Source organism: Episyrphus balteatus, chromosome 3 (genome assembly GCF_945859705.1).
Source record: "Episyrphus balteatus chromosome 3, idEpiBalt1.1, whole genome shotgun sequence".
Taxonomy (NCBI): Eukaryota; Metazoa; Arthropoda; class Insecta; order Diptera; family Syrphidae; genus Episyrphus; species Episyrphus balteatus.
The window spans coordinates 73,487,537-73,513,451 of record NC_079136.1 but is presented as its reverse complement, the minus strand read 5'-3'; the positions used below and the strand labels follow the sequence as shown (position 1 = coordinate 73,513,451).

The following is a 25,915-nucleotide window of genomic DNA, read 5'->3' as shown; positions in this document are numbered from 1 at the left end:
GGGACACATTCGGGACACGTTTGGGACACATTCGGGACACGTTCGGGATACATTCGGGACACATTCGGGACACATTCGTAACACGTTCGGGACTCGTTCGGGACACGTTCGGGACACATTCGGGACACGTTCGGGACACATTCGGGACACATTCGAGAAACATTCGGGACACGTTCGGGACACATTCGGGACACGTTCGGGACAAATTTTCCAATTTAAATAAAAAACACAACCTTTAGTTTGAAAAATAATTTTGTAATTTTTTATTGTTTATAAAATGTTTTTAAATTGTTCTTAAAAAGGCTCGAAGGACCAATGAAAAATCATCCCCCAAAATGCCATTATCTCAATCCGGGACACCCTGTATAGCAGGTGCTTTAACGATGAAATATTTTTAAAATGTTCTTTTACAGCTCAATATAAGTTCAAGTGACCTCAACTCCAAAAATTAATAAAGCGTTTCGCCTAGGTACGACAGTGGGCTCATCTTTATTAATTTTTGGAGTTGAGGTCACTTGAACTTATATTGAATTATATTCAATCACTCCACTTAAAATAAAAATAATTTAAATAATTTTTTATTATTTTTGTTATTTTTTTCTTCGTTCTTTTACAGCTGCTTATTATTATGTGTTAACCCAGTTCGTGTCATTTTCTTGACTTTATGTAAGTATTTTGGTTTTCAGTGTTCATGATTATTGCTGATCAGTTCTTAAGCGGTAGGTTGTACTAAAAATTGAATTTTTATCAATTAGGTATACTTTTTTCTTGTAAATTTGATTATTTATTAATGCATAAACACTTTTTGTAAGTTTTAAGAATTCAATTTTTTAACAAGTGTATCTTTAAATTCAATTGCGTTCAATGCCGGTCATATGGCCAGCGTTACCCTCATTGCTGTGACCGGTATTGCCTGGTTGGTCTGAAAATTCCGACTAAAGCAATATTTATTGTGTATTATTTATTATTTTTAATGAACTGAACCCGTTTTTCGTTATTAAATTTTAATATTAAAGAGAAAATATTAAAGTTCATGTTCATTTAAAAAAAATAATTCTTCCGTTTCTGTTTTATTGGCTTTTTAGCTTAATTGAATTATCCCTTCCCACCCCACGTATAGAGGTAAGGATTATTACAAACAAGAAACCTTTTATATATTTATTTTCCTGTTGCAAAATTTAATGAAAAATAAATAAAATAAAATAAAAAAACGAAAATAATATAAAATGGATAAAATTGAATGTTGGTTTCAAGTTTTTACGGTGAACCTTTATGCTAAGTATAAAAAACGACAGTGATTATATTTCTGTGGCAACAATAAATAACTACATAAGTCAACTTATGTCAAAATTGAGTTTTTTTTACAAAAACTGAACCGATTCCGTCTGACATATTTTTTATCTTAAGCGGTTTATTAATTACATATAAAAGAAAAATTTCATAAGCATTGATTTCTAATGGGAAGCCAAACATTCAAAACGCTTTTATGAAAAGTTGTAAAAACTGACTTATGTCGTTTTTCCTTATTGCCATAGATTTTATTAATCATTTTTAGTTAGTTCTATTTTCCATCGGATCAAGATTTCTATAGGTTTGTACACATTCCACATTAAATTAAGCGGATTTCTGCATGATTTTTGCCAAGCTGACTTACGTCTTAAATTGAGCGAACAAATCTTCTTAATCTCTAGAATTCTAAAATTAAGAAGAAATCTGCTTAATTTAAGCGGAAAATCATTTTATTTTTTTTGTGGAAACATTTTTATAAAAAAAACTGGCAGTCACTGAGGATTGAACCTACATCAGTTGAGTCACTTGACGAGTGCCTTATCATCAGCCTATGGCCTATCTCGCTGTTTTAAATAAGTATGATAAACTGCAATTAAAGCTGAAGTCTGACTATAATTTTTAAATTTTTATTTACTGTGATTTTTTTAAGATAAAAACTCACATTAAAATGAAATGAAGTTCACCTTAAAATTTAATAATTTAAGCGGATTCCAATTATTTTAAGCGGAAATCGTATTGTTTTAAGAGGCTTTGATTTAAGGTGCCCTTTATTTCTCCGTCTAACTGTATACAGACAGAACAACCATATCTACTTAACATTGTATAATTAGCTTCATCATATCAATTTATTGTGTCCATTAATTATGTCAATTAACTAGGCAGTTTACCTAAAATATTAATCGGCTTAAGCTTATTCAACTTGCCTCATTTGAAATTATCAACATAATAAAATCTTATTGACCCTGATGGTTCTTACGTATACATAGGCAGGTATATACCTATCTATCTACCTATAATATAATTATCCATCAAAAGTGATATCCAGACTCATGTGGATGTGGCCCACCTGCCCCCATCATTTCCATTAAGTACCTAGGTAAGTATATTGCGATTTGCAAGTATTTTTTTTTATTCTTAGTTTCTTTCAACAAAAATTAATTAAATGAAAATCAACTCCTCGAGCATTTAATTAGTGGCAAATAAAACGGTTTTCACTTTTATGCCATTTAACATGAAACCGCATTATACATGAATCAACACTGAGAGTGAGAGAGTATAAAGAGAGAGAGCGGAAAAAAACAGAGGAAAGATCTTATCGAAAAGAGGGAAAATAAAACAAAATTAAAAAGCAAAACTAATTAAAGTATAACATTAAATAGGTACCCATACACCAACACCAATACATCCCCACAGATTTAAATGTTTTAAACACACACACACACCTAAATATGGAATAATGTATGGATACTAACACACACATCGTAAGATGAAATTTCCATAAACGGAACCATTAATATGACTACATAACTACCATCGTCGTCGTCACTGTTAAGTGGATCATTTACTTGACACAATTGACAAACATAAAAAAATGACAAAACCGTTATACCGCAAATTGGATGCGATATGAAATTGGTTGTATAAAAGCACATGAACACACACCCATGCAGCTATAATCGTTCGAAAGATACAAATTCTCTCCCCCACTCGACCATCAAGCAAACAACCAACCCCGACCAACCGTATAAACAAATAAAAACGTTATACTACTAAATAATTTGATGATGCTCCTTTAAGACACAAAAGTACATACGGCCATAGAAAATCCTTGAGAGGAAGCGGCAATAACATAAGATATGAAACCATAGATACAATATCTAAGGGTAGGTATAATGCTTGGGTGAGAGGCAAAAATAGTTGTAGTAGTAGTTATGTTGTCAGGCCATTACACTCCTAACGAGGGGAAAACAAATTAAATCATTAGAGACGACATATCCCGCTGGCCGCTGCTGCCACCGTTCCGTTGTGCTCAATTGGATGCAAATACCACCGCCATTCCGGATAGAGCCGATAAACCAAAAGGCGGAGTTCTTAATCCAGCATCCAGCAACACAACGCACAGAGTATCTATTGGACTTTATATCCAACCACGAGGGGAACTGATGGTGAAAGGCGTGTCTCGGATTTGTATTCTAAAAATACCCCATCTCGGTGTATGAGATGGGTTGAGATTGCGAGAGTAAAACACACCCCAATCACAGAGAAAATATTGCTTCTTCTTCGTCGTCGGTTGCTGGGAAATTCGCCCTCTGCCAGTATATCTGAATCAAACGGCTGAAGAGGATTCACTTTGTTGGGCGAAGTTGATCCATTCTGTGTTAATACAGATTTCGGAAGTTCAAGGGATGAATGTTATCCCGGTCGGATGAGTTGATTTTTAGTCGTTACAGTGCGTTCGATGAGATAAGAGTGAAAAGATTTTTCCGTAAGAATAAAAACTGATTTAAAAAATTCCGGGAATAGTTCTGGGTTATAGAAAAGTGAGAATTCCTCCCGTGAGTGATCGATAGATTGTTAAAAAATTTTCTTTGAAACAAAAAAAATAATAACAAAAAAATCAAGTGAAGTGTACTATGGTAATGATGCAAACAATCCATTCGGATACCTCACATACGGGCGGCGGCCAATTAAGTCCGAACTCAAGTCCCGATTCTCCTAAATCAAATACCTCACCCGACACTAACCCTAAAATGACCCAACAAATGAATAGCTTGCTGTTGGTGCAATCACAACATGCCAGTGAAGATTTCAAAATTGATCGCTTCTCATTTGACCGTTTGAAACAGTTGACCGATCATAGGATACTTAATAGATTGAGTCCACCATCATCCGGCACTGATACGCGTAAAGAAGATAGCTCAATGTCTTCTTCTGTCAATAACAATAACAATAATTGCATTAGTAGTTTTAGTAGTAATAACAATATCAGCAATAGTAATAATATAATTATTGATCGTCGATCTCATTCGCCATCGCCTAGAAAACCTGTTGAGCAGCTTGAAATTGGTACGAATGTTAGGAAACTCATTCGACCTGAGCCGAGCCATCATGTGCCCAGTGGACTTTTACATCATCCGCAGCATCTGCAACATCATCCTCATCAAAATTCATCATCGCATCCACAACTTCCGTCACATCTTGTTTCACCGCATCATCAGTTTCAATTTCGTAATTTACACCACGTTGTTCAGTCGCCTTCAATTTCCCCAAATTTAACAGACACTACACCCGCTGAACAAAATAGTCCAAAAAGGCATTCACATCAACAGTCACTGTCGCTGTCGCCAACGGAAAATATTTCTGCACAAACGTCGTCATCGACACCTGCTGATATTATTGGATCAGTTACATCGACTACAATTACTACCGTTACGCCTGTTGCCACAACGTCCAACACAGGTGCTGCGAATGACCTTGATATGGAAAGGATTAAGTTGGCAGCTGCTACGGTTGCAGCGGCCCGAACAGCAGCAATATCAGCGGCTAATGAGAGGGATCTAAGTGATTATGGATTTCGGATACAATTGGGTGGGCTTTCTGCGGCGGCAGCAGCAGCCGCAGCAGTTGCTGGTCAAAACAAAATGTACACTAGGAGTGAAACTAGCGAAGAACTTAACGTGGATGGTAATGAGGATAGTAATGATGGATCTAACGATACACCGTCGGTAAGTTTACTTAACAAACTATGAAATATTACCAAATTTATATGCTAAGAGTTACAAAAAAGGTGTTTGTACGTACATTTAATGTTTGTTTAATGTAGTCTGCTTGAGTAATAACCATAAGTTTAGGCCCAGTAATCTAGGCGATAACGAAGGATTTCAAATTTGCAACTTCCCGTAGCTACTCCTTCGCTATAGTAGCCCTGCATATATTTGTACTTGCTTTATCTTGCTCAATGATAAAGAAATGAAAACAAAAAAATATCTTCCATCGTAATTTTTAGCCGGTAAATTCTGAACGTTTTCTTCGAAAATCTTTGAGCCTGCAAAATAGCTTGACAGAATTTCGCAACAAATTGTGACTAGAATTTGTAGAATTTCTTTGTTATGGAGAAATTATACATTGCATTCAATCCATATTTTACAATTTTTCTTGTATTGGCATTTTTTCCGTTCAAATCAAAGTGGACTTAATTTCGTCTTCGTCCACCCTTTGGAGGGATTTCTAGAAAAACTGCAAGGGAATCGTAAGGCATGGTATAAGAAGAGAAGGTATGATCATTAGAAAAAACTCAGTATCGAGAACTGTCAAATGAAAGAAAAAAAGATGGCTACTTAAGGTTTTGACAGCCCAGCCCATTGAAATTGTTGTTGTAAACAAATTTGTCTTGGAAATTGTTGTTGCTTTTGACTTTGCCAAATGCCAAACGTCAAAACACTATTACCCCATTTTGTAAGATGGCGGCTCTAATGATCATACCTTGTCTTTTTATACCATGATCGTAAGGTGTGTCGGCTGTAATTCTTCTGGTGATTGATTCAAATAAGAAAATCAATCAAAATTCTTGTGAAAAATGTTGCGCGTTAAATGACTGGTGATACACATTTTTGCAAAAAAGTTTGTTGTGGAGGAGATTTTGATGGCAACGCATTCAAATCGCTCGGCAAAAATCCTAGCTAACACTGACTTTTCACAAGTCGATTTTTGTCGCGCTGCGACGTAAGTCGACTTGTGTGAACGTTAGCCACAGGTGACTTAAGTAAAAATCACCATAGCAAAATCCTAGTCGGATTCAGCCTTGTGACATATTGTGCGGCTAAAATCGATTCGTGAAAAGTCGGCGTTATTCACCAAACTATGGCCATCTATAATAATTATTTGTTTTTGTTTTGCTTCTCGTTCCAAAACATAACACGTGTTTTTCTCACTTACTTGCTGTGAGAAGTGTCAAGGCTGTGCGCTTCAATCCATTGTGGATTTTACCAACAAGCTCCAGCCTAACGCTATCCATAGCCTGCTGATTTCATGATTTATATGCCCTTTCACTGGCGATAGCATGCGCCACCTTGCACCTTGTACATATTTTCTTCTCCAATCACCATCAATCCAGACGGGACCAAACTTCACCCGAAGAACTTTTTTCTCGAAACAATCCGCTTTCGTCAAAGTTCATGAGAGGGCAAAGTAGCAATTAGCAGCAGTTGACAATCCTTTGTTTGATTTTAACGCTGGTGTTGTTGCCTGTATTAATATCGGGGCCAAGGTAGACGAAGTCCTTTACTACCTCGAAGTTATGGTTGTTCATGGTGACGTTTTGTACAATACGGAAGCGGATCAAAATTCTGGTTTTTAAAATTTTGTTTTTCAAAATTCTACTTTTTTCACCTTTAAATTTTGTTATAATTTTCTTCTTTCCCATAAATGGATCTATCGACAAAGGACCCCGCACATTTTGCATGGGAAGTGGCCCTCGGTGAAATTGTCTGAAATTTTAGTATGTTGTTCTCTTGAAGCTCTTGATCAAAAGTCGATATGGGCAAAAAGTAAAAAAATGAACAGTTTTTAAGATAACGGGTATTTTCCGATGACTATCTCAAACCATTTATAAGGGATAGGAACTCTCTATATTGTGTTTTGCGTCATTTTTTAGTGGAATTCATAGGTTTTTAGGGTCGCTGAATCCAAATCTGAAGTCCATTTTGCCTTATTAGGTCAGGTTTTCAAGATAACCTCAAAAAGTGTCACAGCCTCAAAAAATTTTTTTTTTGATCTAGGAGTGCGACTATATTAATTATATGTTTTTTGGGTAGCTGAAACCAGATTCAAAGTCTATTTTGTCCTATCAAATAGGAAATCAAATAAAACGGTTTAAATCCTTTCCACATTCCACTCAATTCTGAAATTTTGTATGCTTTTGCATCAGGAAATTTTAATGATTAATGATTTTGAGTGGATTCTGAATTGAAATTGAGAAGAGAATTATTTCTCCTCTGATAAGCGTTCTATATGTCATTTTAGTGCCAATGAAACACTTTCGTCCAATCGAAAACGGCATAATCAAATGTCCCGTTTTCCGGTACTGAATACTTAGCTCAGTAAAATTTTGTACTTTAACCAACAAAAAACAAACAACCAAAGTATTCGTTTGTTGTGGTTTAGAAAGAAAATTGTTGTCCAAACTAATTAATTTTTGACTCTTCAATAACAAAGGATTACGTATAATAAATAAAAGCAATCGTTTGTTGTTGTTTACAAGTACTGGGCTACCAAGAAAACACGACACAAAAACAATAGGATATCCGCTTAAAATAAGTGGAATCCGCTTAAATTCTGTTAAATTTAAGGTGAACTTCATTTCATTTTAATGTGAATTTTCATCTTAAAAAAACCGAATAAAAATAAAAATTTTAAAATTATCGTCGGACTTCAGCTTTAGTTGCAGTTTTTCATACTTATTTCCAACAGCGAGATAGCTTGATGGTAAAGCATCCGCCTAGTGACCCAAAATGTGTAATATCGATCCCCAGTGGCTGCCAGTTTTTTTTTTTTTAAACTGTTTCCACATAAAAATAACATGATTTTCCGCTTAAATTAAGTGTATTAATTTCTTTCAAATTTGCACAGCCAAGAAATTAAGAAGATTTAAGACGGAAGTCATCTTGGCAAAAAAACATACAGAATTCCGCTTAATTTAATGCGAAATCCGCTTGTTTTTAGGTGGTCTTTTTTCTCCGTATATTGAGCTCATAAGGTATTTTGAACTAGGTACAGTTCTTATACTTGAGGTCTTTTCATGCATTTAGTTTAATATCCGACTATTAAAACATGATAACAATAATTTTATCTTTACATTAACTACTAGGTATGTCCTGTGGATCTTACCCGTTCTGTCACAACCAACACACCTACAGATAAAGAAGCCGCCAAACGTTTAGCATTCTCCGTGGAAAACATATTAGATCCAAACAAATTCACAGGGAAAAAAGAATCCATATCATCACACCACTTTAATCCTTCGCGTCAATGGAGTTGTAGCAGTAGTAATTACGATCGGGACGAACTACAAGATCGGCTGGATGAAGAAAGTGAAATCATGTCTGGTAAGTTTAAAGTTACATTTTATTATTTTCATAATTATTATACTGGCAAAAACAAATTCGAGATCAAAAACTGGGGTCGAATTACGGCACACGATTACGATCATACGTTAACGTTTTGATTATTTCTGTCTCTATTTAATTATTAGAAAACGATAGCGACACATAGCAACCATTCGTTAACGAACGTATGCCGTAATTCGACCCCTGCTTTCGGACTTTTTAAGACACTTCGTTTTAACTCTTCTCATAAATTACCTTAGGAGCAAAAAAATGGAATCAAAATTTTCGTTCTGTAAAAACGATAATTGGTCAGGATGTAATTGACATATATGAATGTCAATTGCACCATTAAAAAGCTTGAAACAACAGCTTTAAATTAATGCTAGGAACTTAAAAACCCGTTCACTTTTTAAAGATCCAATCAACATAAATGAAGTATGTAAGGAAAAAAGACCTGAATTTGAAACAGAGAGTGTCTGTAAAATTCAACATTAAAAAAAAATTAAGTGGAATTTATTGACAGGCAAAGTCAATAGAAACGTTAGGAAAAAAAAGACTGAAATTGAAGCAGCGAGTATCAAGAAAATTTAACATTTACAAAAAAAAGAAGTGCAGTTTATTGACAGATAGTGATGATACTATCGTATGCACTTTGATGTTTTTACCAACAATTCAAAGTACAAAATTCAAGCTTTTAAATGAGACCATGAGACTTGAAGAAACATTATTTTATCCATTGCAATTTTTGTTTTTAATACAAATAATTTATTTGATTCCGTTTTTTTGCTCCTAAGTGTAGTTTCATAAAAATAAAAAGTTTTGAAAAATCAATACCTACTGTCTTTTCAAAAAAAAAAAAAAATCATTATGATGCCGCCATTTAAGCTTACATTTTTAGAGAAAACGTAGCCAACCTAATCCGATGTGAATCTGAATAAATATATTGCATTAGTTTTCGAAAAACCGATCTGAATGCGGGTGGAAATCCTTTTTTCGAATTGTCATTTTCAATTGGTAAAACAATAATTGATATAATGTGGTGTGGGTGCTCCAATAAAAAAAGCCACACTTCTGCGGTTTATTCAATTTAAATTTTTCAAAAAGAACTCCATTGTGTCTTATGTTTTACGTATGTTTCCCATATAACTTTGTTTCCTCTCCCCCGTGTGGATGGTGGGGGTTCAAAAGCCAAAGTGGTTTTGCATTTCTAGCCAGTACTTTATTTTTCTACCGATTGAATGAACTCGAATCATTTTCCATTAATTTTCCTAAATGACGCAGAGTATTTCTGGACTTGTTGTTGTTGTTTTTTAAGATTGTGCAGGACATCATCCTACACATACACACATAAACTTCATTCAATTGATGTGCAGAAACAAAAGTCTAGCTATGTTTTCAATTTGCGATTCGTTTTTGAAATTTTTTGTTTTTTTTTTTTACAGGATGGGTGGTTAAAAAAAAAGAATTTTCTTCTATTTTGTGTTCTGTCGAATTTTTCTTCATTAGTGTGGAAATATATTTGAGGCATGGGAGAGAGGGATTCTTTTTTTTTTTAGTCTTGTTGTTTTGTTGATATCAGTCAGTGGTAGGTAGGTACTTTTGACGAGATAAAATATCGACACAGGTATAGAATTGACTTGAAATGGATCCCCTCTATGTGTTTGATGGATTTTTTGGGCTTCTGACCCAGTCATAGTGGTTTATAAATGAAGAACAATTTGATTGATGTTTTAATTAAAAAGTGTACTCATGCTGTTAAACATTAGATGTGATGGAGTTGAGAGCTTAAGCCAGTGGCCAGTGATTGATTTTTTCATTTGCATTTAAATTGTAAACAATTTCAATGACTAGTAGGTATAAATATTCAATAATAATTGTAGAAATACAATCGATCGTAAACTTGTTTGCAATCAGATTTTATCCTATAATAAAATTGAAATATTTTTTTGTCAAGTCAAATATGGCGAAAAAAGGGGTAGGTAAACCTCGAAATAAATGCTTAATTTTGGTATTTGATACATAATTTACCTCAAAATTCTAGAAAAATATCATTTCCGCAAGTTGCGATTTTCAAGGTCAAACTGCGAAATGAAGATTTACAAAGTTAACAAAAAATAAGCTATTGTTATACAGGGTGTCCCGGAATGAGATAAGAAGATTTTGAGGGATGATTCTTGGGTTGTTCTACAGTAACTCTCTATCTGCAAAGTTGATACCCTTTAGCGATGATTTAAGAAAACGCCAACTTTGGTATGCCTTTACTCATGTTAATGTTAATAACTCCGTTTATACTTATGATAAAAACTTCATTAATGTCTTGATTTTTAGAAGTAAAAGGCATACCAAGGTAAGCTTTTTCTTAAATCATCGCTAAAGGGTATCAACTTTGCAAATAGAGAGTTACTGTAGAACAATTTTTTTTTCTTAGAATATACCCAAGAATCATCTCTCAAAATCTTCTTATCTCATTCCGGGACACCCTGTGCACCCGATACACATAATAATACATGACTTTGACACTTTGAGGTATTTTTTGAAGCGTTACTGTAACTTCCATCAATGAGATAGACAGGTCCCGAAAACAATTTTCGCATGATTTGCTTTGTATTTTCGGACTTATTCGGTGTTATTTCCGAAATGGCTTATTCTACAACAAAAGTGTATATATGACAAAGATGTAAAAGTTTTTTATTTTTAAAAATTTCCTTTCCAGGATGTTATATGAATACATTCTTTTTTTCGTCGCCAATATGATGTTATTTTGGTCAATACCAACGTGTCAGAACGAAAAAATAAACCGTGGAAGGTGAAACTGACTACGGTCAATACTTTTACTAAATGTCGAAATTTCTTGGGTCAAAACAAAAATTTTTGTGTGTATACGACTCAACTTTTTAAATAAAAAAATTATTTTTTGCACCGTTACCAACTGTACCTGCCATAGGACGCTTTTTTTTTGTTTCTGCATATTTCGTACATGGGCAACCCGATTTCAACGAAAACAATAGCGTTTAAGAGATCGTAAAATTTTTAAGAAACACATTCATGGATTTTTAAAAAATATTAAATTTTTTTTTTTTGAAAAATCAATATTTTGAAAACAGGTCAGTGAAATATTTCGAAATTTCGTTTTTAAGTGTTAATAACTATTTCCAAAATAATGCGTTTTGCCCAGGCACAAGTTGGGCTCATCAGTATGTAAGTGTTGGTAATCATCAACTACAAATTTTGCTTCTTCTTCTAAAAAAATTCTTCTTAATAAATTATTTCTTCAAAATGGCACTCCAACTTTTTTAGGTGAATCTATTAGAAAGTATAACCTCGAAAATTATTCATCTAAAACTCTGTCACAATACCGTCGCCACCTGTGAAGAATTTCGTCGTTTTCCACAACTAGTTGTTGGTCTTGAGTATTTTTAAATCTCCTCAGCATTTCTTATTCTTTGAACCACTTTTTGAAGAAGATTGCGCTCTTATTCGTGTTTTCTCGTAGTTCTTAAATAGCACCAGCAATCGTACGATTAGGGTTGCCAACCGTACTCTAAAAAAGAGTATTGTACTCTATTTCACGTATGTGTACTCTATAATCTATAACTCTGATAGAGTACGTCAAAATACTCTTTTTTTACTTAAGGCTGAGTGTGCCACCACATAAACATAAGCATTTTAACGTTTACAAATTGGTGGATGACTTTCATATTTCTAAAGATAGAATTGAATGAAAAAAAGAATGAGGCTTAAAATATTCGACCTTATAATTTCTAAATTTGAACAAATGTAATTTAGAGAGTACAAAACACTATAATTTTTGTCGTTGTTTTAGTACGACCTATTTGTTTTGTGTTTGTTTCTTAGTCAAACTTAAAATTTAATTTTTTACTAAAATTAAAATTTTTTTTTTAATTCAAATTTTGTTCTCTATTTTACTTGGTTTTGTTTAAGACCTCAAAATATTAGATTTTTTCTTGTAAAATATCAAGGTATTTAAAATTGAGTAAACCTTCTTATATATTTTTATTTCGATATTGTAAGCCATATTATTCTATCTGTTCTTGCCACTTCAGTATTCACTGAGGGAGTATTTTCGGTCTTGAATATGAAGTGGCGAGAGGAGTGGAATAGGGCTTCGTTGAAATTGATCAAAAATGAGCTCTTAATGTATATGAATTTGTAATTTGAACGTTTAGTCATACACATATTTTAAAAACAACAAAAAATTGTTATGTACTATAAGAAGCAAAAAAAAAAATACATTTTCAAGACTTGAAATAAATGATACTCTTCTTTTTTCAAATGTACTCTTTTTTTTCGTCTCGGAAAGCAAATATACTCTATTCCTTGTTAAAAAAGTTGGCAACCCTACGTACGATGTTTGAATTTGGCCGCACTTGCTACCAGTGTCGTATTGAGAGGGGAGGCTCAAGCCCCCCCAAGCCTTCGAGATCATGTTATTATTTAACTGATTTCATCATAATGTACAGGATTAACTTAAACTTTTACGTAAATCTTAAAGATTTAAATGCAGCTGCTGCTAAGCTGCTTAGATGCTCGTGTCCCCTCCAAATTCTGAAACGGCTGTTGCTTGTGTTTGTTTGAATAAGAGGAAGAGCATAAGCTGACGTTGAGGGTTGGCGTAAATTTTTTTCTGATTTTAGTCCAATTCGGTATTCTTCAGATAATTTTTTTAGTATTTTCAAATTACCGTTAAATTTTGCAAAATTTCTTATGCAACCTCAAAACTTCGTATTTTATCGTCTTTTTTTTTCAAAAATAATATTTTTCTTAAAGATATCGAAATAGAAATTTTTGATATTCCAAAATGTTAGTGGTCAACATAATTAATGGTTGCGCTTCTGATTTGTATTAAAAAAACAGCACAATACGAAAAATATATATTTCGGATTAAGGCTAGGCGCACACATGCGGTTTTAGTCGCGTGATTATTCAGTCGCAAATTAGATGACAAGAATTTCAATGACTGTAGACACAATTTTCAAATTTTTAATCGCGGGAAGCATGTGTTTTCACAGGCATTGAAATCCTTGTGATCCTTTTTGCGACTGAATAATCGCGCGACTGAAATCGCATGTGTGCGCCTAGCCTAAACGTCAAAAAGAATTTTATTGAAAACAAGTTTTTGAAACTTTCAGGTTCAGCATTTCACTTTTTGCGCATTCACTTGCCGAAAGTAAAATTAGGTGTTCTGCATTTTTTCACTCACTTAGATTTGCTGATGGAATTCAATTCACTTTTTTTCTGTTCGTGAACTTGTTACCTTTTTCAATGAATCGTAACTTAACCGAATTCATTTTTCTTTTAAAATTTGCAATTATATCGAACATGCTCTGCATTTCACTTAAGTACATATTTGATTTGTCTCGCAAAATGTGTCTTCTTATTATTTCTATTAAATTTTGCTTTTTCCATTAAAATTGCCAGTAAAATTGCATCCATGTTCAAAGCAGCAGTAATTTCAATTTCGAAATCGATCGAAATGAAGAATATGATATTTCATTTCACGTGAAATTGAAAAGTGATTTCAATTCACTTTCGGTCGAATTGCGGAACATGGGTGTTTATGTTTATATCGAAGATAGTGAAGTGTATAGCTCAAAAACTAGACATAGTAGGAATAAGTCTCTAAACACTTTTGAATTAAGCACATGGCAAAGTTCGAACGAAATAAAGTGTTTTTTAAGGATGACTCAACTCCTTGTAGTAGCTGTTTGTGTAAAATGTTTGGGACACAAGAATTTGAAAAAAAAAAATACTAGGTAGGTACTTTGAATGTAAAAGGAGGAGACAGTAGTACGAAGCTGTCGAGAACAGTAAAATGCTACTATACCAGTTTCAGTACCGCAGTACAGCGCTTCACTCTGGATCAAAGATGAATAAAAAAGACAGACAAATTTTACGTATAGGTAAATTTACCCTCTAAAAAATTTTTCAAAAAGTTTCCAGCCCCCTCCAATTTTTTTTTCTAGATACGCCACTGCTTGCTACCTTACCTTGTTGACAATACGATACTCTATTGATCAACTCATCATTTCTCTCCACATAATTGTGTGAAGAAATGATCATAATTATTTAGACACTCTTAATTAAGGCAGCGAAACATTTAGTAAAACTCTAACCATTCTTTCACAGACAATACTGAATTTCTCTTCCTGAACGCTATGGACGGGCGGGGGAGAGAAAACAATCTTTTTGCGGTCGGTGTTTTGAAACTTATCCCTTATCCAAACAAACTAACTTCTGAAAATACTACATAGAAACATATCTTTCAAAACGAAACGAAACAATTGTGTCTCCCATTTCAAATCATCATTTAATATGCATGTAACCCCCCATGATGTTATTAAACGGGGGTTGTTTTGCTGAGCAATATTGCAAAATGGATTCCATCTTAGGTAACACATTTTTGTGTGCATGAAATTGGTATAAGCAGTTGGTACAACCTGCTAACAACACAACTTCCATCTTCAATTTCCATTAACCCCCCTTTTTGGGTGTAGAAGAAGGGACCTCATATCAAATTGCTTGAGAACAAACTTCCTATTAGGAAATAGCTTCCCCTTTTATAAAGCGTATATTCATATCCAAGCAACTTTAGCTTGAGAGTGTTGCTTGCGGTTGTAGTAGTTGTAGGGTTGTGTAGTGTAGCAAAGCTTCAGCATCGTTTTGTCGCCACCACCGTTTTGTGCGGTTGTGCTAAATTGTGTGCTACTGATTTAATACACCCCGCACCGACGCACGACCCCCGACCGATCCATGCTGGGGGTAGTATGGTCATGTACCAGTTTACAAAAACAACGTCATCTATGTGTACGTGTTTTCAATGTACATATAGACAATGACGACAACGATGTGAGACTGAGGATGAGAACTTGAGGAAACTTGTGTATTCCAATTACGGATGCGCTGGTGCTTGCCTTCTTTCAGCCTCTCTGCTTCTCTCCTCTGGCATCTCTTTTGTTCGCATTCAATTCTTGTAGCTGAATTTGATTTTAATTTTCCCTTCGTTGTCGATTTTCCTAGAAACGAGACGAGAACTATTGAATGTCCTTTCTGTTTATGTGTATGTGTGGGGGAGCCACGTTTAATGTGACTGGAAATTTGATTGTGTTTGTAGGTTCTGGTTTTTCGTTTATGTCTCAAGAGGGAAAACGTTATAAATGTACCAGTGCTTTTATATTGCTTGCTTTTTGAATTTTCATATTGAAGAGTTGCCGTTTAAAGGTGTTTGTGTATGTGTGTGTCGCGACAGCGACGGAACTCAGAGATACATGCTACCATCATACAAACACTGTTATACTCATACAAACTCCATGTATACTATGGTATGTGTTTATGTCTGCCATAGCGAATTTTCATTGCATAGAGTAAAATATCATTATTATTCTTATGAAAATGAGACGACAAATACACCCTTGGGGCTTTGTGAAACTTTCACCAAATTGGGAGGAGAAGAGAAAGAGGGTAGAAAATTACGAACTGAATATGATGGCATATCATATGACCGGAAAGTGAGGGAATATGGGGGGTTTTATATGTGCTAACAATCAAAATTTGCCATTAAGAGATGGTTATATTAAGAAGGGAAGAGCCTCAGCCTGCCTGCCTGCATTGAAATTACTAAGTGGCAAATGGGGGAAACAGGATTGGGGTTGGGTTGGGGGGCCTGTTAAGTTGGAAGTGGAAGCTGATGCTTACACTTACCCAGAAGGATAATAGCAAATGGCGAATGGCGAATGGCAAAAAGCCCTGGTAATGGTAATTAACACTCTGATTTCGTAATTAAGTTTATGACTTAAAAACGACTCATAATTTAAATTGTTGTTTTACCCTTGGGGGTCGTTGATTATGTGATTTTATCTGTTGAAATAGCTACGTATACATGTACAATTAAGTTTTATAATGTGTTACGAGTTTGCCTCTCTGGTACCTCTTTATAACCTATGAATAGAAGTAGGTGGGTTGGTGAGAGGAAGGTAGAACGAAAATTAGGTAAGTTAAATTAATAGGTACACAGAGAAAAATATGACCCCCTAAAAACTAACAGATTGCCATATTGTTTTACCGTCCATACATTTCATAAGGAAATCTTATTAAAATCAACGATTAATAAGGTTTTTTTAAGGAGATTTCTTATTATTTTTATAGAGAAAATCTTATTAAAATTTGACTGAAAAGTTGATTTTTTTTGCAACTTAGCACTAGAACAAAAATCGCGATCAATATTTTCATGGCAGGTTGGTTCAGGTGGTAAGGTGGGCGACTGATGATTTGAAGTCTCCAGTTCGATTCCCAGCCTGGTCATCGTTTTTTTTTTATTTTTTTTTGCAGATTTTAAAACAATAAGGAAAACCCGATTGTTTTAATAAGGTTTCCTTCTTGGATGAAAACCATAGAGAAATCTTATTGTTTTTGTTCTATTTTATGTGGTCTATTTTTCTCTGTGTAGGTGCCTCTTTCGTAAGGTACCTAACTGATGTTTTCACATTGTTAGCCTAGAGCATTAGACAGCAATTAAAGTATAAATTAGGTAGGTATTTGTTTTTGGTCTGCGGTCCAAAAAAAATAAAGTTTAGACATGTTTTGTCTGTCGCAGTATTTTGGCTTGCGGCAAAGAAGGTACATACATATTTAGGTACTATTTATTACGTCTAGTTACAGATACATTCGTAAAATCAAATAGAATAAATCAAATTAAGATAAAAATTAAAATTTGTATCTATAATTAGAACTAACGGTAATTGCATTGCGACAAAAAAGTTTTTTTTTCAAAAAAATAAAAATTTTGTGTTTTGAAACTATTTTTTTTTTTTCGTAAATAGACTTTAAATAAATAGAGAAACAAGATAGTACAATATTTTAGCGAAAAAAAGAAGTTTTAGTGATTTTTTATGGTCACAAAAGGTTTTAACTACTTCTACCGTTTGCCTGTGTTGGCGGATAGGTTTTGTTAAATAGTGCTGATTCTCAGCAAAAGTTTTAAAAAAAATAATCTTCCCCGAATATGTCCGTATTTGTTTTTTAGTGTAAAATAAGACTTTCAGCGATGCACATCAGATAAAAAAATAAAAAGTTCTTCCAATATCTGCCATTTTGTTTTATGATTTGTTTTATGCATATGTTAGTGGTTAAAAAATACTTAACGTATTTTCGCTGCGATACTTACTTAATGGCTCCAAAATCTTACCATCCCGAAAGTAAAATTTTGAAATTTATTGAATGGTCAACAAAAGTGAACTGGTGAAATTGTTTAGTCAGCTATAATTTTTTAAAAATTATTTTGTTTGCATCCTAACTGCGGGTCACTGTGGCGTATGTGCAACTTTTTATATTGGAATATGTTTTTGATTAATACAAATTGTTCTATCCTTGATCAATCAGTCAGATCAGTTTTACTGACCATTCAGATTGCTTGGGATTGTGAGTAGACTCTTCGAAAGCTGGGTTCAGAAACACAAATGACGGTGATTCCGACCCAGAATCAGCTGCAACTATTACCGGAGAAGATTAAGTGCTCATAAAAATTCTTAAGGCTGTCCTAAAAGTTTTTTTGAGTGGTCACAGAATAGATCTAAATATGTTCGCTTTGTTCTGTAAATAGACAGCAAAACTTTATTTTGCGAGAATGTTTTCAAGAAAGTCTTGCAACACAGATGTCTTAAACATACTTTTATTGACCTCGGACCCTTTCCTTTCTTTTTTGCGGCCAAGGGAAACTACCCACAAGTACCATTTTTTGAAGAGGCCCTAAAATTTGTTTTGCCAATTGACTTAGAAGAGGCTGAAATGGAAAATAATTTCATGGAAAATGTGGCTCAGTAAAAAAAGAAACAAAAATGCATACCTTTTCATTTGATTTAGGTACTTGTTGACATTGTTTAACAACGCAGTGGAACGACAACCTCTGCCGACACATCAAGACGTTTTTGTTTTTTCGAAGGTGCCCCTTCTATCCTACTTCGCTAATTCAAAATATCCAGTTAATATACAGTTTGTATTAATTAGGTAATATTTTGAATTACAAAAAGTGTAAAAGAGAAAACCCACGACAATCACTAACAAAATTTAACAAACATTTAATGCGTTATTAAATCAGATTACATTTTTTTTAACCATTTGAAAAAAATATCCTTGAGCGATCCTTACTTAACAATCTTGTTAAATTAAATCGAAAACAACCCCCTTAAATGTATTACTACATTTATTGTGTTCTTAAATCGTCTTAGCACATCCTTTTTTAGCTTACTTTTCAGCAAAAGACCCTTTGAAGGAAGCCAATTCAACCCCTTTTTTAACTTTTCTTCGAAGATAAATAAAATAAATCAAAAGTTCATCGAAGCGTTATAGAATAATTTTCAAGTTGAGTTCATGCAACACTGAAAGCTATTTAAAATATTTGAAATAAATAAAAATAAATGGTGATTTTCTTTCGATGATGAATAAAGCAGTTATTATACAAAGATACAATTTATTAAGTATTTTGGGTTCTAGAAGAAAACCACAGCAACTGGCTTGGTTGGCCAGTTTATTAAGTTTGTCGCAAATAGGCGAGTTAAAGCGATCAGCATAAATACATCAGAAAAGAAAATTAGATAAAAAGGTATTTATCCTGGTGAACGATTTTAACACCAAACATGAAAATAAGTCAGTTATTTTTGTAGAAAATTCTTATGCACAAGAAATTTTTTAGTCGTTAATGATTTACTTGTCTATATAATTATGACAGTTTCCATTTTGAGTATTTCTACCGAGTCCGAGAAGTTTATATAGTTTCCACATAGATTAGACGTTATCTGCTGAACTTCGATTTGCAGACAATCACTATAAAACATTATATGATTGCAAGTGGATGAGAATCAAGAGCAGGGGCGTATACAGGTTTGCTTCTTGGGAGGGGGTCATGCCAATTTTTTTTTTTTTTCAAAAGTTTTGATAGCAGGCATAAACCTGAAAATGGGCTTTTTGAATTATTAAACATTAAAATTTGTGCGTCTTGTATTTCGAATCGAAAAGTTCCGAATGTAGTTCTAAAAATTACCAAACAAAAACGGTATGAGATTCGTTTAAGTTTAGCGTTAAGCCTTAAAGCCTAGAACGCTGCTGATGTGAAACGAAATTTTTCGTCGGTCTCCACGAGGACAACGAAATACTTGCGAAATCTGGACCGAAAAATACTCAAAAATTGCAAAACATAAATGAAAAAAAAGCAAACACGCATCGCAGAAAGACATGCAATTACAAAATGAACAACAAAAACAAACAAAAAAACTCAAAATGTCATTTTTCCACACACAATGAATGTCCCCGGCAATTGTTTGTGTGCGAAAAAGAAGTTTAGACTTTCAATTTCGTTGTGCCGAACAGCGTACTACAGAACGAAAAGTTGAACGAAATTTTTGGTTTACCATTTCGTTGTTTCATTTTTGTATGGGATTTTTCGTTTCTTATCAGCAGCGTACTAGGCTTTAATTTTGACCAATTGAGGCTATCCTCTCCTAAAAATAAAATGTACTGTAAGAGTATACTTCGATTGAATAATTTGCCTTAAAACAACTGTTCATTGTTTTCCGCTAGCCCAGAAAGTTAATATAAAAATCGTTTTTACTTAATAACAGTTTTAACTTTTGAATTAAAAGTTTTCCTAACCTCAGGCAAACGAATCGCAAAGTTTTGTAAAAAAAATTGCATTGAAAATATAATTTTTTTTAAATTTTGTTTTAAAATTGTATGGGAATTTAAAATACCTCTATTAAAATAGTAAAGACAAAAAAAATAATTTTGGCTATATTTTGGAATTCGTCCGTTTTCAGGTATTAATCAGCGGTTTACAATATAAAAAACATTCAGTTGTATTTATTAGATTAAGCCCTGCTTTTTCAATCGTTAGATAGACTATCAGAAGAATAAATGTCACTATAAAAAAAAACTTTTATTCCTAGGAATAAGCTCTAACTAAGGTTTATCTAACTATTCAAAAAATTAGCCCTAAGTGATATTTAATAATAATATTTAAATTGCCTTAGATAAGGTTGCTTACATTGCTTCTATAATTGGCTGGCCATTGATGATTAACAAATCGATAGTTGTTTCAAAAAATGCAACAGATCTAGCTAATTTAGTATGTACAAAATACTGTTATATTCTGTAAGCAAACAAAATTCGCCAAATTTTATCAGACGAACGTATTGAACTGGAACATTGCTTCTTCTTCTTCCTTTTTCTCGGCGCTGTTATGATCTCGATGTCGAGGGGATCATAACTATCCCACGTAACTGCTTCACACTAGTGATCCGCCTGTGGGGTTCGCCGGGTTGACCTCAGAAATCGGCGGCAAGCCTCCCGGTTTTGTATTGTTCCATTTCTAAGGCCAACTGAATGCTGGTGGTTTTGCATTTGCTTGTACCAGGAGTTTTTAGGCCTACCTTTCTTTCTATTTCGTTCTATTTGAACTGGAACATTGCAAAAAACTAAAAATATTTGAGAAATGATATCCTTCTTTAACATTTTGCCGATGACGAATTTTATCAACAGAATTGACCTCCACACAGCAAGGCCACAGAAAGCTTCCCTATTTAAAACATATTTTATTCACTTCATCATATAAAAAAATAGAAGATATGGCTGCTTCTTTTATTTGCTGGTAAGCAGTGTCTTGCCCTTAAGATATTATTTTTGTGTACCTACTAGATTCAATTTCTTTTAAAAAGCTTTGAATATAATACTTATACGGATTTTGTTTCCATACAAAACACTACAGCTCAACTAATATTATCGAACGAATCAAAATAATCCTAATCCAGCATAGCGTTCGCTAAAATATGACCACATCCCCAAAATATGGTAAAATAGTTTGTTTGAATACCAAACATTTTTTTTACTTTTAATTTTCGTTCATGTTCTAAAACTTCAACATTTTGAAAATAATCTTACTCAAGAGATTTCAGTATCACATAACAAATTCTTTTTTAAGTTCTGAGTTCTTGGGGGGGGGTCATGACCCCGTGACCCCCCCAACCCCCCCCCCCCCTTGTATACGCCGTTGATCAAGAGTCGCCAAATTCTTAATAAAGACGGTCCTTTTTAAGGCGACCATAAATAAACCCGAAAGTTAAAGAAATCATTTAGCTTAGCCAACATCCCAATAACCGTTATATTCTTGTTTTGCCCAGGGTGGTCATCCGAAAACATCGAGATTCAGGTAGTAAAATCAAATTAATCCAATTTTTTTCCAACCCATAGTTTGCTGGTCTCCAGACCAAGAAAAAATTTTAACGGTGTCACATGTTTGTTTGTTTGTTTTTTGAGGTCCCTACACAAATTGTCAGATTGTTCCTACTGATAAAGCTGCCTTGAGTAAAGCGCTGCTTGATTTTGAACTTTTGGTAAAACTAGATTTTTTTGAAATCAAATGAAAACTTGGGGTCTTTTTCAAAAACGTTTTGGAATATTTAGCTTTATTTTTTTGCTTTTGCCATTGTCAACACTTTTTTGTTTCTCTATGAACACTTAATAAGAGACTTTAATGTTTAATCTAATGCACTCCGAAAAAGCATCCATCTTAGGTGCTTCAAGATTGATGTTCCACAGTTATTGGAACGGTTCCAAAACTTAACGAATCCATGGCCGTATTTAGACATTTCAAAAACTAAAATTAAAAAAAAAAAACAAAGAGAATAAAAATCTGAAAATAACGCGGCTGGGCATTCTCGAAGAAGAAGCATATCCCAAATGAAAATGACCCAAACGAAAGAGGAAAGCAAATTCTCAAGTAAAACTAACAACGCGAAAACTACATTCGTTGGACCTTTGTCACCTAGTGTCACCCGTACCCCCTCGTTTTTCTTCTGGTGTTTCTCCAGATGAGAGATGATTTTTGCAAATATTTTAAACTCTTAAAATTCGATATTCCTGGAATTTGCAAAAAAGCGGTTTTACAAACTTGCAATAAGCCATCTTTCTTGGACTTTACAAAAGGTAACTTATTGAAATACCCTCGAAAGATGTTTCCTGTGCTTTATTTTACATTTATTTTATTTGATGTAGGATAAGTTTTGATTCTGTTTTTATCGCATGTCATTAGTTTGAATATTTGTCGCGGCAAATGCTATGGTAAATTTTCCGTTTTTATTCTGTATCTACAAGTTACTTGCTTATCTTTCTCATTGTAAATCATGATATATAGACACATTTGTATATGTCTACTTATTTTCTGCCGCATTTAATTTGATTTTGCGGTCGACGGGAGCGAATCGAACTGGAACCATTCCGAAAAGCACACAGTATAAACAACCCCAAACGAAGTCAGCCCCACTGCTCTGTGATGCTGCTGCTGATGGAATACACTTTGGTGGTCGTTTGTGCGCGGGTGAACTCGTTGAATCAACCGACCGTAAACGCCAGACGGCAACGACGGCAAGGTACTGCACCTGAGATTGCACATACAATCGACACCGGGGGGATATTGCAAGAGGTTGACCAGCATTGGATTACTATGTAGCAATTCTGCGGAGGCAGAAACAGGTATAATGTTTTGGTTTGACCACCACTTTTACGTGTCTATAGGCGTTTCACTTATTTATGATGGCGTCAAACCACTGACAAGTGTTCCAACCTAGTTAACTGTTATATGGACTTGTTTCTCTTTCAATTAGCGGGTCGAGGGAGGCAATTTCCAATAAACACTCGTAAAGACTATACGTTAGTGAATACTGATGGATACGGATCCTGCGGACTGCCTCTGAGTCCTCACGGCCGGCAGGACGAATCATGGTAATGCACGATTGATTCCCGATTGAGTATAATTAAATTATATGCGAGCGCATTATAAATTGCGTTAAATTGATGAGACCACAATTAGGGGAAGAGTGGTTAGCTAGCTTCGAGTTTATTGATTACGGAAGGGCACACACACATCTACTTAAGTGGTTTGGTGTTGATGAACAATTTAGAGATTTTATGTACAGGTATAGTAAAGTTCGGTAGGTCGAGAGGCTTATGACACCCTGTTATAATCTTAAAATTATGCTGATTAGTGGTCATAATAGTTAATAGTATGAGATGCTATCACTATCATTGATATTTTCATTATGAAATAGGCGTGCGTTAAACTTTAAAGTTGCAAGAAAGAATGGAATTTTACCTTTATACAGGGTGTCTCGTAATTAGATAAGAAAAATTTGAGATGTCTGAAAGTTTATACCACTTACTTAGCGATGATTTAAGAAAACGCTTACTTTGGTATACCTTTACTCATGTAAATGATAATTTCTCTATAAATACTTTTGATAGAAGCTTAATTAAGGTCTTCATTTTAAGAAGAAATGCTATTCTTTTTTAATGCGTTTATAAAATGTTAGTATCATTTTCGCTTGCTGATATATTACTTTTTGAACGCTGTTCATTTTTTCTTGCCCATGATATTTTTTGGCTTTTAGGCCAATTTTCTTCCAAATTTATTTTTTAATCCATCATATATATTATTTTTTTTTTTTTTGATATTCCAGCTCAGGATATCAACGACATGGACCAGGATGAAATGTGTGATGACGCAATGAGCAGTGATATCGACGACAGAGCCAGTGAAACTGATTCAAAAAAAGGCGGAAGTCGAAACTCACGCGGTAGTTCGAGTGACGGAAAAGGTCCTGGGGGAAGTAGTGGTGGCGGCGGTGGTGGTTCGAAGCCTCGCCGAGCTAGAACTGCATTTACATACGAACAACTTGTTTCACTTGAAAACAAATTCAAAACAACGCGATATCTGTCTGTTTGCGAGCGACTTAATCTAGCTTTGAGTTTAAGTTTGACCGAAACACAGGTAATTTCACAAATTTCTATATTCTATTGTTTCCATATATTAAACCTCACATATTTTTTTGTAAAGGTAAAAATTTGGTTTCAAAATCGCCGAACGAAATGGAAGAAGCAAAATCCTGGCATGGATGTGAATAGTCCGACAATTCCACCTCCAAATAGCGGATCATTCGGTCCAGGCGCTTATGCAAGTAGTTTACTGTATCCTCATGCTGTACCGTATCCACCTTATGGACCTTACTTTCACCCTCTTGGTGCTCACCATTTGAGTCATTCACATTCATAAGTAAGATGGCAGGACAGGGATCGATATGCTTGACATCCTGCTTTACAAAGGCGTGTGATATTCAGCCAGCCAACCGTAAAATGTGATGATGATGTTTTAGATTCGTATCATTAGTTGTAAGGATGATTATATTATTTTTTGGGGTTCCACAAACCCGTGGTGCTTTACAGTGGCCAACGCTTATAATTCTCCCCAAAAAGACTAATTTGATAGATGAAAACAGGCTGACTCATAATGGGACAGCTTAAAATTTTGTTTTGTTGGTGTATCCTTACTGACATAAATTGTGGTTAAGATTTATTCTACAATGCGCTAACATCACAGTGTCTTAGTAAATTGATTCTTGCCCTAGTTATCCGTCGGATCTCGGGTATGAAGTGAAGTAAACTAATCTTTTAGACAGAATGTAGCGACACATGGCCATTTTATACTACTTGTCGGGTCTTGTGCAAAATATTTACATTAAGATGTAATATGAAGTTTTATTCATTTTCAAAATATTGTATAAAAAAGGTCATGTAAAACTTCATTGTAGCTGAAAAGTTCAGCTTAAGCCAAATTTTTTTTGTTTGTTTTGTAAAAAAGAATTATGTTATATGTATCTTCTTATAAATATATATGTCTAAGCCGTAAAATTATTTTAATTAAAAAAAATATAAAAAAAAACGATTTATGTTGTTCTCTGATGTAAATATGTATTATCTTTATGTGTAGCATTAAAGCAAAATAAAAATTTTAGCAAATAAGTGAAAATACAATTTAAATTACCTAAAATCTTTTCTTTTCTTAAGTGTCCTTACTTTCACGGGCAGAAGTAAGTAAATAAGGTAAGCGAGAAAGAATGAGCGCAACTTTTCGATTGATAATAATTTTTTGGGCGAACAAAAGCGCAAACAATTAGCAAATTAATAGTTAGAACTTTTAGTAACCGCACACCTTCACCGTGTAAATGTTAACTGGAAGGATGTAGTGTGTTCTGAAGGATCAGATGGAAAATGCTATGTTAGACGGCCAAAGAACGCTGAATTCTGAATATAACCCTAAGTACACCAGAAATACCGTTAGACATGGTGGAGGTTGTCTATTTCTGTCTGGAAATGCTAATTTTATTGTTTGCTGCATCCCATTCCCGAGAAAAGCACCACCTCACAAATAAACAAACGTGAAACTAGTACCGACACATTCAAAAATCTTTTCAATCAGGCTGAGGCTATCGCAAATGAAATTGGTGCAATCATCACGGTCCGCAGAATCACCGGCCGTCAAACAAATCGGGCGAACATTCAGACTCATAGTCAGTTGAAGAATATTACCGACTTTCAGTATATATTCCTTTTCTGGATTATAGTTAAGTGAAATGTCATCCAGGTTCCCAAAGAATCGGGCAGTTGCAAAAGTTGCTGTCCCATTA

At 34.2% G+C, this 25,915-nt stretch overlaps 1 protein-coding gene across 1 annotated transcript; it reads left to right on the top strand.

Annotated features, from left to right (window-relative positions):
• Positions 1-2,834: 2,834 nt before the first annotated feature.
• On the top strand, positions 2,835-25,207 carry LOC129915286 (homeobox protein slou). The gene is made up of 4 exons (XM_055994772.1): positions 2,835-5,015; positions 8,156-8,393; positions 23,912-24,222; positions 24,289-25,207. Exons 1-4 carry the CDS (start codon positions 3,924-3,926, stop codon positions 24,502-24,504), a joined length of 1,857 nt encoding a protein of 618 aa, XP_055850747.1. The 5' UTR covers positions 2,835-3,923; the 3' UTR covers positions 24,505-25,207.
• The last annotated feature ends 708 nt before the right edge of the window (positions 25,208-25,915 follow it).

Excerpts from the sequence above, each read along its gene's own strand:
- LOC129915286 (XM_055994772.1), top strand. The coding sequence starts at position 3,924 with ATGGTAATGATGCAAACAATCCATTCGGATACCTCACATACGGGCGGC. Across the intron at positions 5,016-8,155 it reads GATCTAACGATACACCGTCG|GTATGTCCTGTGGATCTTAC; the intron begins GTAAGTTTACTT and ends ATTAACTACTAG. Across the intron at positions 8,394-23,911 it reads AGAAAGTGAAATCATGTCTG|CTCAGGATATCAACGACATG; the intron begins GTAAGTTTAAAG and ends TTGATATTCCAG.